The sequence below is a fragment of the Ornithodoros turicata genome, chromosome 4 (assembly GCF_037126465.1).
Source record: "Ornithodoros turicata isolate Travis chromosome 4, ASM3712646v1, whole genome shotgun sequence".
In the NCBI taxonomy this organism is placed as follows: domain Eukaryota; kingdom Metazoa; phylum Arthropoda; class Arachnida; order Ixodida; family Argasidae; genus Ornithodoros; species Ornithodoros turicata.
In genome coordinates, this window is record NC_088204.1 from 6,363,196 (window position 1) to 6,377,124 (window position 13,929).

Genomic DNA, 13,929 nt, shown 5'->3' on the forward strand with positions numbered 1-13,929 from the left:
TTCTGCCAGATATATTTATTTCAACTAGCGATCAAGCGATCAAGCGATCACACCATTTAGATGTATCTTGACGTGTCAGTAGCTTGTCAGCTTATGCCGCCTAAATGTGACTTAGAGAAGATATGGTATTTAATCTACAGGTTCGACTGTGGGATGGGTCAAGGCATTTTGCGGAGTGACCAGCCGGCGGTTCTCAATTCCTGGAACACTCTAACGGTGTACAGGGATAGGTGGGACGCATGGATGCAACTCAACAGTGGGCATCAAGTGCAGGGACGATCTAAGGTAATGCCTTTCTTTCTTTGCACTAATATACCTGGCATTCATAACTTTGTTCAGCAATGTCAGAGCGTTGGCATATGCCAGAATGTGTGTTTTGAAGAAATACGCAGAATAAATGACGCATTTCGTACGCTCTCAAGTACGTGCTCTTCAAGGATGAAAGAGGATTGAATGAAAAACTGGGCGTTCCGCTTTTGGTTTGCGCAAGGTCTCACATCCCACATCATCATCATCCATTCATCTATGTTGCTGTTGTTGTTGTTGCGCAAGATCGTTCGAATTCCAACGTTGTGTACTTGCTGAATAAACGGCTAAACCAAACCAAAATGAATCGCTATACGCTTTTGAATCCCGGCTTAGAAGGCCTTGCTTTGAGAGCAATGTACAAAATTTCAGCTGAAGACTGTTGTTTAAACAGCTGGACCATTTCTCTTTTTTCTATATGTGCCTCAGCTCTTCATATCTTCGTCTCTCATGCATTCTTCATACTTCCTTCCTATGATAGCTTGCTTTTCCGTTTGCTCTGTCTTTTGTCGTTAAAGTAAGGCGAACAGGCTACGTTATTCCTGAAATATTGACTGTCCCGTATCTTTCACAGCTTGCGAATCGATTTGCACGATTTCAGCAATTTCTGCGCGCTGAAGCGAAGACGACGTCTATATGTATAAGACGGTTTAGATGTAGATGTGTCAGCGCATATTTGACCAAATTCGACGACCTACAGTTTTGAATTTCCCCCCTTCGTTCAGCTACTCTATATGGTGATGTGATAAGGAAAAAAAATGGGATGTTTGTCACGACGAAATCGAAATGGCTACCCCATGACACTTACACGCAGAAAATATAAATACATTCTAGAGCATAATACTTATGCAATTGTTTTTCTTAAGTCCGTGACATCACTCTGAACAGAGCTCCTGGATCTTGTTCTGCCCAGCATCGAAGCTGTAGCGATTCAAGACCATACTTATTCATTACGTTTCATCATGTCTCAGGACAGTCCCCAATAATTGTTACCTCGGTCGCGTACACTCGTGAATACTGCGAAGGTGCGGTATCCCATGCTTGCGTCGAGGTAAAACAGGAGGCAGATTCCTTTCATTTTTACCCTGCGGTCCAATACAAATTCACTCTTTTGAGACGGCATATATAGTGTTGTCAAGAATAAAGTCACATCCTGCAGACATAATGACTACAAAACATGTTGGGAATAGACCTCACCCTGTTTGTAAACAAATGACGTCATAGTGTTCGGCAGCGCCACCAATGTGGTAGAGTTGAGCTACGCCGGAAGCTAGGGGGCGAACAAGTTCGCGCCCGAAAGCCACGGTCTTGAGGGGCTTACGATGGTCCCTGAAAGGGACGAGACCCTCGGTCCTACTTTTCTTTCAGTGGGACACAGCGGACAAATGCCCATTCGTGGAACTCAGACCTCCCCTTCCGATTTGTTTCAGATTCAGTCTGTCTACCAACGTCATGATGACGTTTCTCGGGTACAGGCCTATTGATGTTCTGAGGCTGGGACACACAGAAAGGGCAAATACATACAAAGCCTCGAGTGTCTAAAAAATAATAATGAAAGAAGGAAGTCACTGAAAAGGTTCGCCAGCTGTGGGACTCGAACCCACATCTTCTGGATTACCGGTCCATACCCTTGGAAGTCACTGGACAGGCGTGTTAGCTTAGCTCAATTGATAAGAGCCCTGGACCGGTAATCCAGAAGATGTGAGTTCGCGTCCTACAGCAGGCTAACCTTTTCAATGACTTCCTTCTTTCATCATGAAGCATCTTGTTTACTATGCGCAAGCTTTCATGTAGGAGTCTCCATTTCGTTAGTTGTCTAGAGCCAGACAGATAGTTTATGCACTGCCACTTGCAACTGGTTGTATTCTGTGCAGGGCTTATTTTCGAGAATAACTTTCCGACTGAACGTCTACCTTGGAGGTTCTCCCAACGCGAGCCTCGTGTCCGGAAGAATAGGAGCACAGGAGGGATTCCAGGGCTGCGTTCGATACTTGGAGATCAACGGAAAACGTTACGACTTTCGACCGGAAAGTCAAGGGGACGCGGTCGACGGGGCTGATATAGGTCAGACGATTTATTTAGCATCAAATGCAATTTAACATGTTGGTGACACGTATAGTCAGTCGTTAAAGGACAAGAGATCGATTGGTTGTGAAAGTGTCATACAACTGAGGAAATATGAGGTTCATTTAACCTGTTTTGTCTCGCATTGTACTGGAAAAATTGAAAAATATGAAGATGTATGTTGCATCTATCGAACCTATAAATACAGTGAAATGGATCGTTTTTTTTTTTTCAAAACACAGGACATCCGCACAATCGAAACAGTCCCTGAAGACCCAGAACCTCAAGCTCCAATAACAATGCTTTCCTGACTTCTTTTTCCTTTCCGTTTTTACCCCTTTTTCCTTTTTTTGGATTAGCAAGCCGGCTCTTTACCTGGCTAACTTTTCCTTTCATTTTTTGTTAATAAACATATACCCCCCCCCCATACCAGGTCCGTACGTGATCCCCACCGGGCTCCTACCAGAGCCCTACTACATCCCTAATACATCCGTGCCGAACGGCGACGTAGGTTTAGCCATGTTTACTGTTTATAGTTTCCAACGTGTCATCTTTCTAATATCATTTTTTACTACTTGGTCCTGTCAACAGAGGAGTGCGGGGGCGACGTATGCAGTCGAATGCAATGTCAGAACGGAGGCCAGTGTGTCACCACGAGTCCCGACCGCGGTGTCTGCCTCTGCGCCCTGGGTTTCGCAGGGCCTACCTGCGAGACACGTAAGTTGCCTTCGTGACGTTCTATATAGCCTTGGCACAGTCCTCGATGTTTTAGCACTGTCTTGCTGCAAGGGCCCATAACAGAGAACGTTCCTCTGGTAGAGAGATCTACCCGTTTCAGTCGCTTGATCCTCAAGTTTACTCCCCAGCGGCGCAGACAGTCCAGAGGCTTTCCTAAACATCCTAGCATTTAGTCCAGAAAAGGCACTAATAATGATATATGGTCCTCAGGATTTACTCATTCGATGGACTCGGAGTGTACGCTAAGAAAAAGCGGAGTAACTTTACTCCTTTTGACGACTAGATGCATTGGTAGTGGTGGTAGCAGCGATGGAACTGCTTGCCGCAGTCGGCCACGCTCAGGCGGGCAACAACCATAAATGCATTGGGGGGGGGGGGGGGGGGGTGATGACAGAATCGGGCTCGCCGTTGTTTACAACACAGAAGTGGGCAGATCTAGTGCGCAGCCTATGGAGCATGGTCTGTATGCCTCGAGGGAGGAGGGATGGGAAGAAGGGGGCGATGATGGTGCATGATCTCCCGTATCCCAGGGTGGCGCAGCTTAACAAGCTGCTGAATGGCCATTTGCCTGGCGGTGTCGTCGGGAATTGGTAAACAAGGGCTACAGCTCAGGTGCATAGATGCATTGTCATAACCATTAGCCTCTTCAGGGACCAATGGTTTGCGCGAAGTTTACGGACCATGTACAGTGCTGTGGAGTAAATTTCGGGGTTAGGGGACTAAAATGGGAAGCAATTGCAATCTGGGGGACTAGAAGATGCACTTTCCCTTCTATCTACTCCTTTCTTTTTCGGGTGTGCGCGATTGTTTACTTGTATTTGTATTCATATTGCAGGGGTAGACATCGTCGTGCCGTCATTCAACGGTTCGTCCTTCTTGCGGTTTCCTGGTCTTGGAAACGACCACCTGTCCTTCGTGGAGCTGAAGATGGTGGTGAAGCCCTTGTCACCCCACGGGGTGTTTCTTTATAACGGATGCAAGATGGACGGGACGGGCGACTTCTTGGCCCTGCAGATGGTCAATGGCTTCGTCGAGTGCAGCTTCGATCTTGGCACGGGGACGGCCGTCATCAGGCAAGTTGATACGGGAAACAGATTGCCCTAAACAGCTGCGTAATCATGACACGGTGTCACATTAACGGGCGTACATGTTTAAGGAGCAAGGAAGTGGCATTAAACAAGGCTCGATACCCTGGCTTATTCATCAGGTAGTCTGCCAGTACCCAGTCTAAACCATGCAAAGTATTTTCCCTGTGGTGCGTACTCTCACCATAATTCTGTATTGAGCAATGAAACTTCCATAACGTAAAAGCGCTAAAACCAGGACGAACACAGACACACACAACATCGAGCGCTCACTTTCAACAACTTATTGTGTGTATAGATCTACAACGAGCTGTAGGTGTCGCGTCTATCGCCCAAATGGTGAGGATAAGAGAACGCCCGAAACGTTCCGAGTGCATGGAGTTCGGACGCCCTACGTACTTTTTCCTGTTGTAGTTACGGTACGGAAAGCATGGTGTGGTTCCGTTCCGTGCCGCAGCGTAACCACACCAAAACATCGGGTCTATCCTCTGTAATGGTGTTGTCGCAAGGGGGAGGGCCTCTCGGTTCTCGAGGCCAATACCGTCCTTAATGTGACCTGTCGTGTCCAATAGGGTTCCCTATGGTCTAATCTTTGCTCCACTATCGCAGGAGCGAAGAGCCAGTGGCCTTAGGGGAATGGCACACAGTGTGGATGTCTCGTACGGGTCGCCTGGGAAGTCTTCAAGTGGACGACCAAGATCGAGTGGACGTCGAAGCACCAGGAGCGTTCAGCCAACTGTCTCTGCCTCTCAACCTGTACATGGGAGGTGTGCCTGACGTCAGAGAGACGGCGCAAGGAGCCGCCATTGCGCAGTCATTTGTGGGATGTATTCAGGAGGTATAGAATACCGATGCATATGTAATAGAGCCATAACAAAACGCAGCTCGTTCGTCTTTGTGCTAAGCGCCATGTAGGTCCTTGATGTCTCTATCTTTCCCTACCTTATCGCACCTCAGGGGTGTCACTGGCGACGTTGTGACTTTATTTGGGTGAATGCAACAAATATATGGCAAACGATACTATTATAGTGCGCCTTCTCTAGTGCACCCTACGCTGTCTCGCCTAACTTGCATACTGCTGCTGTTGACTGATGTCTGCATGATCCCTTGGTACATTCCAGGTCAGTTTGAACGGACGACCAGTGCTGTTGATGCAGGAATCCCTGTCAGGGGTGAATGTGGGCAATTGCGTACACCCCTGCGTTACGGGCCCCTGTTACAACGGTGGGGCCTGTCAGCCCAAAATGGACTCCTACAGTTGTCACTGCAAGCTTGGTTACGCGGGTTCCAATTGCCAGACAGGTATGGGATAAGTACATGGCACACAGCTGCGTCGGAGGCATATGGAGGCAGCTCATACGTTCCGCTATCCATTGTTTCAGTATTATGTGACGGTAGCAGCGTGAAATAATGGGGACAGACATTGCGTGTTGCACATGGAAGAATGACCTGCATGACCGCCCATCCCACTGTACGAATTTATGAATAAACATTTCTAATAGTGCGTGACGGAAAAGACCTTCGTGACTTCGCACGCCGTAGTAGAATACCGAACTCCGCGTTTGTCTTTTTGGTACTTACTATATCTCTCTTGGATGTTACAGAAGTGGGAGAAGCCATAGCTGAACCTATGCTTGGTGGGGCCAGTTACTTGCACTACACTTCGGATGATATCATGAAGAGGCAAGTACCATAGTCCTTTAATTGCACTCACCATACGAGCTTTGACTAGTCAGAACATTTGGACCTTGTTAATTCGGCTCATGCTGCACAAATCTAAGAAGTTGCTTCTAGTATAACTTGTGCCCTTGCTGGTGAACCAAATTTTACGGATTCACGGATAATTTATATGGATTTACGGAGAAGACGTTGGGCTCTTCGTCTCATTCGTTGTCTGATGGTCTTTGCATACTCTGGTTGGTGATGCCCATGCTGGGGTAACAGAACAGTCGAGGTGTACACAAAGCACCAGCACTAGCAGACTATTTGTAATAGCCTACCTTACTGAGCTGCTGTGCTCTTGTGGGCCTAGACGTGTAGAACAGCACGAGACACGCACCTGAGGTTCCAACGAAGTAGCTCTGGGTGTGGAGGGCGGGAACCTCGTGGTGAGTCCAGTGACATCAGCTCCGTGTCGCCCAATCGAAGCTCAGCAGCTTCCTAAGGCGTGGACTACAACAAGGACATCATCTTAAAGGGGGCAAGAAAGTGACTGTAGCATTGCTCAGAACGCTGTTTCGCTTATCACATCAAGCAGTCCGGCAGGGACCACCATGGCCCCCTTACACGAACGTTGAGGAGATTCCTGAGTGTCGATCTCAGTAGCTTTGGCAGTGCTCCACGCAAGGGCAGCGTTGAGAACTGTGGCGCATGCAGGAAGCATTGCCGAAACTACTGAGGACACCACTAAGGAATCCTCAACGTCCCCGGAAGCGTGCCCACCTGTTGTCTGTGGAGTCCTTATTTGTCTGGTGCCTAGGCGCGCTTGCACGAACGTTAAGGAGATTCCTCAGTAGTGTACTCAGTAGCTTCGGTAGTGCTGCGTGCACACTCTACAGTCCTCAACGTTTCTCGTGAGTAAAGCACTGCAAAAGCTACTGAGGACCCAATCAAAAAATCTGACAAGGCTCCATTAGGAATTCTAATGGTCCATCAGAATATTTTGATGGACCATCAAGCAAGCTTGGCGGCCCATTAGCAACTCTAAGTCGACTGTTAGGACCTAGCAGCCATAGGCCTAATGGTTCTATTCGGATTGGCTCTGGTGCATTTTTCTATCGGGGACGCCACTGAGGAATTTCTTCAATTTCTTCAACGTTCGTGCAAGCGTGTCCAATGTCCAATATATTCGCTGCACGGTGGCACTGTCACTGCGCAGTTAAATTGACAAAAACTCTCTGAAAGCATCCATGAGCGGTGCGACACGGCTTTGGAAGCCCGGCACGACCTTCTGTCGTGACGTCGCAATAGCGTGGAGCAGCGTGAAACCTCATTTCTCACTGAAGCTTGGTCTGCTACGGACACGACGCGATGGTAATTGCGGAGGACCCCTTACGTCACAGATTGACATCAGCAACACTCTGAAGGCGTTGAGGGGTATGTACATCCAAGACCTTGGGCGACCGAGCGCTACACGTCAGCTATAGGATAATTGTTCTCGTGCAAAAGCAGATTTGATTTGTTGCGCAATACGCCACGGCCAAAAACTAAAAATTTAGAGGGCTTTTACTGCTCCTTTAACCGTTGATGACAGCTTGCACATACCAGCGAGAAACACACACACACACACAAACAAGATGATCCGTTCCGGTTTCTTTTTTTTGTGTTTTTTTTTTCTATAATCAAACTCAAACAAGATGATGGAGTGACGCCCTTTGGACACGGAAGGAAGAAGACGATTACACAACCTGAAACTACTGAAACCATAACTGAAACTAAGAAACTGAGAAGAGGTGAAGGCTCTTCTCAGTTTCTTGGTTTCAGTTATAGTTTCAGTAGTTTCAGCTCCAGACACCATCCAGTTAGACGAAGAAGAAAAAAAAAGAAAAAGAAAGTGAAGGCTGACGCAGTTTCCTCTTCTTTGTACCTCGTACACCTCACAGAGCAACCTTTTGGCGCCGTTCCTTTTTTTCCCCAGGACTTCGTTCCGTGTCTCCATCCGTCACCAGCTAGCCTGTGCCTTAACCGTTCTAAAAAAAAGAGACATATTTTCTCTTCTCGTATAACAGGGTCCGAGGTGACAGACTGGATGTGCAGATTCGCTTCCGGTCCTTCTCGAGCCACGGCCTCCTGTTCTGGGCGGGTGAGAGGGACTACAGGCCTTCCGCGGACTTCGTCTCGTTGGGCCTCGAACGAGGCCTAGCGGCCTTCCGTTACAACCTGGGCTCTGGAGAGGCTCTCGTTGTGGCAAATTACAGCAGATTGGACGACGGCCGGTGGCACTCGCTCCGCGTGACACGGACGCACGCTGATGGCACGTTGGCTGTGGACGATGGTCCCGTGCTACGAGTTGTCGCTCCTGGAAAGCTGAGACAACTGAACGTCGACAGCGGGTTCTACATCGGTACGCATATTTGCTTCTTTGGCGTGCATCCTACAAGATCTCTCCTTGAGGACTAAACACACATACATTCTGTAGAGGAATAACTTGATATATTTTCCTCCCCAATCTCTCCCTACACTTTAAGAGAGCAACGATGAGTAAATAGGGTATCAATTATAGCCTCCAGTCCCCTAGGTTGCATTTGCTCCAAAGTTTATAGTTCCGTAACCTTGAAACTAACTCCCCAGCACTTGCCAATAGTCCCTAAATTTCCATGCATTTGTGGTTGTGGAGATGCATCCAGTCCAAAAAATGGCTAAAATTACGTTTCACTTATACTGTACGTATAGTGCTCGCAGCTTCCAATCAATCTCCCGTTACCGGACCTCGCTCCGATAAGCACCCGACTGGCGGCGAACATCGCAATCAGTACCGGGTCTGGCCCATGTTCTTTCTAGGGGTGGCAGGGTGTTAACATGCTGCCGCATGTTGTCTGCACATGTAGAAACAGACTCGGCAAGGTGGTCCCGAAGATTGCCCCAGATTTTGTTTTTTGTCGAGTCTGTTTCCACACCTGTTGACAACAAGCGACAGCGTGGCAACACCCTGCCACCCCTCCAAAGAGCATGGGTCAGACCCGCTACTGTTGCAATGTTCCCCGCCAGTCGGGCGCTTATCGGAGCGAGGTCAAAGTAGAGGGAGATTGGTTAGAAGTTGCGAGCACTGTACATCTCCATGACCAGCTCATGATATATCGTTCAACTCTTTTAATGTCGTTCCACCAGGTGGAGTAAACGACATAAGCCACGTGACACGGGGACGCTACCGCTCGGGTCTGGTGGGATGCGTGGCGAATGTCACCCTAGCCACAGACTTGCACGTGCGTCTCGTTTCGCACGCGACCACAGGCATCAACGTGCAACCCTGCGTCTGAAGAGAGGCAACATGCAATTCCAGGGACCTCGGTGAACTTTGGTGAACACCGCAAAGGCAGACAACACATACACACACACACGCAAGTGCCCACCCTGCTGGAGGGACAACACAAGTGGTATTGGTTTGACGCCTCCTGCGCAGCCGCCTTCTTGCCAACATTCGCTGCATATTGGCCACGGGACGTGCGACACGGTGGGGCGCCAGTACGGACACAGACGTGACGTCACGTCACTTCAAGTCGTTACTCTGCATAAAAATTATGCAAAAATTTTGGATTAAATTCATGTTGCCCCATCTCAGCAAAAATTATACGACGCGGACTTGAAGGCGCTGAATCACGTTTTCTCGCGACAACAGTGCACCGCTTTGAACCTATACGACACTTCCTGGAAACAACAAACCATCGCCCTTGTACCTCTGTTCATGGGGCCTTTGTCCAAGGTCGACAACATCAGCTAGAAAAGCAAACCCTTAAAAGACATGGTACCCCTTGAGGGTTCCTTATCGCGTACAAATACAGCTGCGTATTTACTCTGGAAAGGTCCCTGGCCAGTATGCACGCGATCGCCTTGGTAACTAACAAAGGCCTTTATCGTTCCGTTGTCTCTGTCGTTCCGTTCAGCCGAGTTCCTCAGCACAAGGTATATAATCTAATCATGAACTCTGAGAGAGCACGCAGATAAGTAGGACGTTCCAGTGGAAGAGACGGCAATGCTGAAGGACAGCTCCGAAAGTGTGGACGTGTGCATCGAGAGATTCTTCAGCAGGACCAATGTTGCCAGACGTTACTCGGTGTGTGAGCTCTAGAAATTTCCTTATAGGTTGTGTGGACAAAGGCGCCGCGCCACAGATATCAAGAGGAGACTGAACTCTCGTGGTGCATCGTCAAAGTCAAAGCGTGTATAAAAGAAAAATACTATAGCGTGAATGGAAGTGAACTAGAAAAGTGTGAGATAACGATGCAAGGTGTAGAAAAGCTTTTTCTTCGCGACCCGCTGTTGTAAAGATAAAATCGTTTCGGTTGCAGATCTGGGATCTTCAAAGTGGCGCGCAACAAATTATCCAGTACAGAGAGGTTTGTGCGTACTCTATAGTCGTGTTCAACTGAAGGAAAAGAAATCTATAGTCTGCCAACTACATACGTCGTTGGAGATAAGGAGGTGCAATAGCGCGCCAGGAAAAATACTGTAGCGCCACCATACGCCATCGGTAGGGGAGCGCCTTTTCTGCTGCAGTATAGTGTCACGCGGCCAGTCTTAACAGCCAATACGGAAGCAGAGTGAGTATGATGAATTACATTATCTGGCGCAGGGAGAGCGTGACCTCCGCGTTCAGCCACCTTATCTGCAGCGCAGTAATATTTTGAGAGCTGACGGACTATATTTTCCTTATTAAGTTGAACACGACTATAGCGAGATTTAGTTAATTATGATAGCCTATCAGCGTATCACGGAGTGGAAGAACAAGTAGACGGAGGAGAAGAGGAGGGCGGGAACCACAAGTAGACAAAAAAAAAAAAAAGAAGAAACATTCTTGTCTGTGTTCTTCCACTTTATGATGTGCTATGAAACCCGGATATATTAGTTCCAGTACGAGAATACTTGACAGAAATATGTTCAACCAAGCATAGGAGGTTTCCAAAGAACAGGGGTGCGTCGAAAATTTTCAGCCGTTGTGTTCATTGTCCTCCGAGTCCTCCAACTACAAAGTCGCCGCGCTGAAAGATTTGTGGTGTCGTTGCGGAGGTAATCAAAGGGTAGTAAAGAGATATCGCGGATATAAAGAGACTGCGGGCATTCATTACAGATTTCGTAAAACGATGAAGGCTTTCAAGTACGCGTAGAAAGTCTTCAAATTCCAGGATTTAAATATAACCGTTCGGCTAGTCGCTTTTGCAAAGTTTCACATCGCTGAAGTATACCGTAAAAGAAAACTGGCATATCGCACTCGCCTTATCTCATGTATACGATCCGCAATGAAATGTATTTTCAATTTTTACTCGACACGCTACTTAAAACGTTCTCGCATATTTTATTTATGCGTGAAATTGTGACATACATATATCTGTACAATACTCGCAAAGTGAGAAGGTGTCGTTGCTTTTGAATATTACAGCGGCTCCTATCGAGCTCCCTATGGGCTTATGTCGCTTAACTATCATGCAAAACACGATGACATGCTAGTCGATGCCCTGTGGCAGGGCGCGCGGTTATTTATAGTAACGTTCTACTTGCTCTGAGGAAAGCTAGATCTGTCTAGAGTCACTAAATAAGCTACGCTTCAGAGTATCGACACTGAGCTGCCATGTTGTTTCGGATGACCTCCAGCGCCATCCATTTAGCGCTCTTCGAAGTGTTGTCTTGTTCCACTGCTGAACTTCACCTTCTTCTATTTCTACTGCCAAAATAGAGGTGGGGCTGGAGGTCATCCGAAACAACATGGCGGCTCAGTGTCGATACTCTGAAGCGTAGCTTATTTAGTGACTCTAGATCTGTCGTTTGACATTCCGTTTTCCTGGTACCATTGTCAAAATTGCCATTTGGCGATGTGCAATTTGCAGTTTGAAACATTGCAAATTCAAAAACTCTGCACTCACCCCCCAAAGCCAGGTTATGATACCATCTTCTTAAATAAGACGGGAGGAAGTTGTCGCTCGTACAGAAACCATTTAAACCAGCTTTCTCTCCTTGCCTATAATTTCTATTTTCCGAATGATAGTTCACGGTGATCTACAGAAGCAAAAGGAAAGTCGATTATTGTTCCACAAACGAACGACAAAAATTATTAACGCACTGCCGTCAGGTGTGCTGTACAGTTGTAGTCATGTTACTTGTATAAATTACGTGAGTGCTTGTCGTGAATGCAATGACCATATAAAACACGAGCCTTCCTGGCTATACTATGGATGTTGCAGATGCCCCACTGAATCAAACGGTCAAAGAGCGTATACAACAGAATTTTAACAAATGTGTTACTGGAAGTTAGGAAACCAACTTCCTAATATCAGGGCGGTCCGGCGGTGTTGCGCATCACGGTTATTGTATTGCATATAAATTTGAAGTAGCTTTCAAACAGGATTGTGGAATCACAAATTTTGGGGGTAATTTGAGATGGAAAAGCAGCTGGTCGTCAATGATGCACGACTGTGTAATTTGTGATTACTTGCATATTTCGAATATAGAGTTAATATTAAGGGCGACGTGTCTAAGCACTGTATGTATGCATTTTTATGTTTACGTTGTACAAATTACCACTCGCATACAGGTAAAATTCTTTGTGATCACACGCTATATTACAGCAGTGATTGTGTACGTACAGGCGCTGCCTCCTAGTGCTAGGAATCTAACCCATTTTGTGATACCTTCAAGACCAAGTGGAAGTTGTTGCTGGGCGAAATGTGCTATACGAGAAAAAGTCACGTGTGAGTAAGAAAAATTGACAATGTATTATGTGCACATGCGTGGTACCGAAATAGACGTAGAGTGCACCATGTGAATGTCGGTTGTATTATTTGACACTGTACAGCAAAACACATCCTTTTGTAGTAGTTGTGTATTTACTTGCATGGGATTATTGACCCTGGATAAAACCTTGAGCGCCGGAGCTTCTCTGTTGTTTGCTTTTACAGCGATAGCTGTATGAGGGAAGTTTTGTCAAGGCCGTGCGTGGTTCCAATCAATCAATCAATCAATCAATCAAATAAGTAGAGTTTATTGTCGATCAAACAAAATACATAGTGAACATGCCGATGGAGGTCCTATAATTCCTGGCGCTTTATTCGGCGCGCCATTGGTTGGCGCATCTTTCGCAGCAGCAAATGGGAGAGCAGATAAAAACGGAAAAAAGAAAAGCAAGGTGCGAGCGCAGTCAGCGCAAGTCAGCGTACCAGACGCTATGTGGCGGCCACGGTGAGTTGCACGTTGTCCACAGATGGGGTAAGATGGGGAAGGCTTGGCGCGCCGGTTGCAGCACGCGAACCTGGCATAGCACCTCGGGCGAACAAGCGCCCCAGCGCGCATTGGCTGCACGAAGACAATGTGACCCAACAGCGAGGGAACGCACAGTAGAGACGGATCCAAAAACATTCGAAAGTTAGGGAACTGGAGGCCCACGCCAAGAGACGAAGGTGTAAAACGAACAAGCAGTAGTTTATCCAGAATCACAGACATGGGGGGTAGCAAAAAAATTGGGGGGCCATCATTACAGCTATGTTGCACAGAAAAAAATTGGGGGGGGGGGGGGCTGGATAAATCACTAGTATACGCGAGAACGAAGCTGTGGCCGTGAGTTGGAAACGGTCGTGTATACACGTACTCGAAACAAATTCGCGTCCGTCGGAGTTTCCACTGGCCAACGCGGAGTTCGCGGAGAAGTTCCTGAATAGTTCATGCTTGATAAGTTCGCGATAGGCTGTGGTTTCGAACCGACGTGGCGCACTTACGCGCGCGCGCACAGCCAACTGCGCGTGAACGATACAGCTATCGTTGTCTCTTCTTCGCACATGGGTGCGAAGGCGTGAATTTTTATGTGCGGCTGACGTAATGAGGAGTTTTTTTTTCTTTTTTACTTTACGTGTGACATAAAGTAGTGCACCCCTTGGGAGACGCGAACAACTCACTTTATTTAAATTGGGAAATGTATTTTAATTTCATATAAGCTTGAGTTTGAGAAGGGCATGACGACAACTAGGTAGCGACAGAAAGCCGACGAAGTCTTGTGTGTTGACTATTGGGAGCATGAGTTCTTCGCCAACTAGTT

At 47.3% G+C, this 13,929-nt stretch overlaps 1 protein-coding gene across 1 annotated transcript in view; it reads left to right on the top strand.

The window, feature by feature from the left end:
* The window catches only part of LOC135390867 (pikachurin-like), a 91,970-nt gene extending 79,196 nt beyond the window's left edge, over positions 1-12,774 (top strand). Inside the window, exons 6-14 of the mRNA XM_064620813.1 lie at positions 141-285; positions 2,181-2,370; positions 2,962-3,087; positions 3,944-4,181; positions 4,803-5,031; positions 5,315-5,495; positions 5,798-5,876; positions 7,922-8,256; positions 9,021-12,774. Of these exons, the coding sequence (XP_064476883.1) occupies positions 141-285; positions 2,181-2,370; positions 2,962-3,087; positions 3,944-4,181; positions 4,803-5,031; positions 5,315-5,495; positions 5,798-5,876; positions 7,922-8,256; positions 9,021-9,169 (1,672 nt within the window). The 3' untranslated portion in view covers positions 9,170-12,774. The remainder of the gene's footprint in view (positions 1-140; positions 286-2,180; positions 2,371-2,961; positions 3,088-3,943; positions 4,182-4,802; positions 5,032-5,314; positions 5,496-5,797; positions 5,877-7,921; positions 8,257-9,020) is intronic.
* The last annotated feature ends 1,155 nt before the right edge of the window (positions 12,775-13,929 follow it).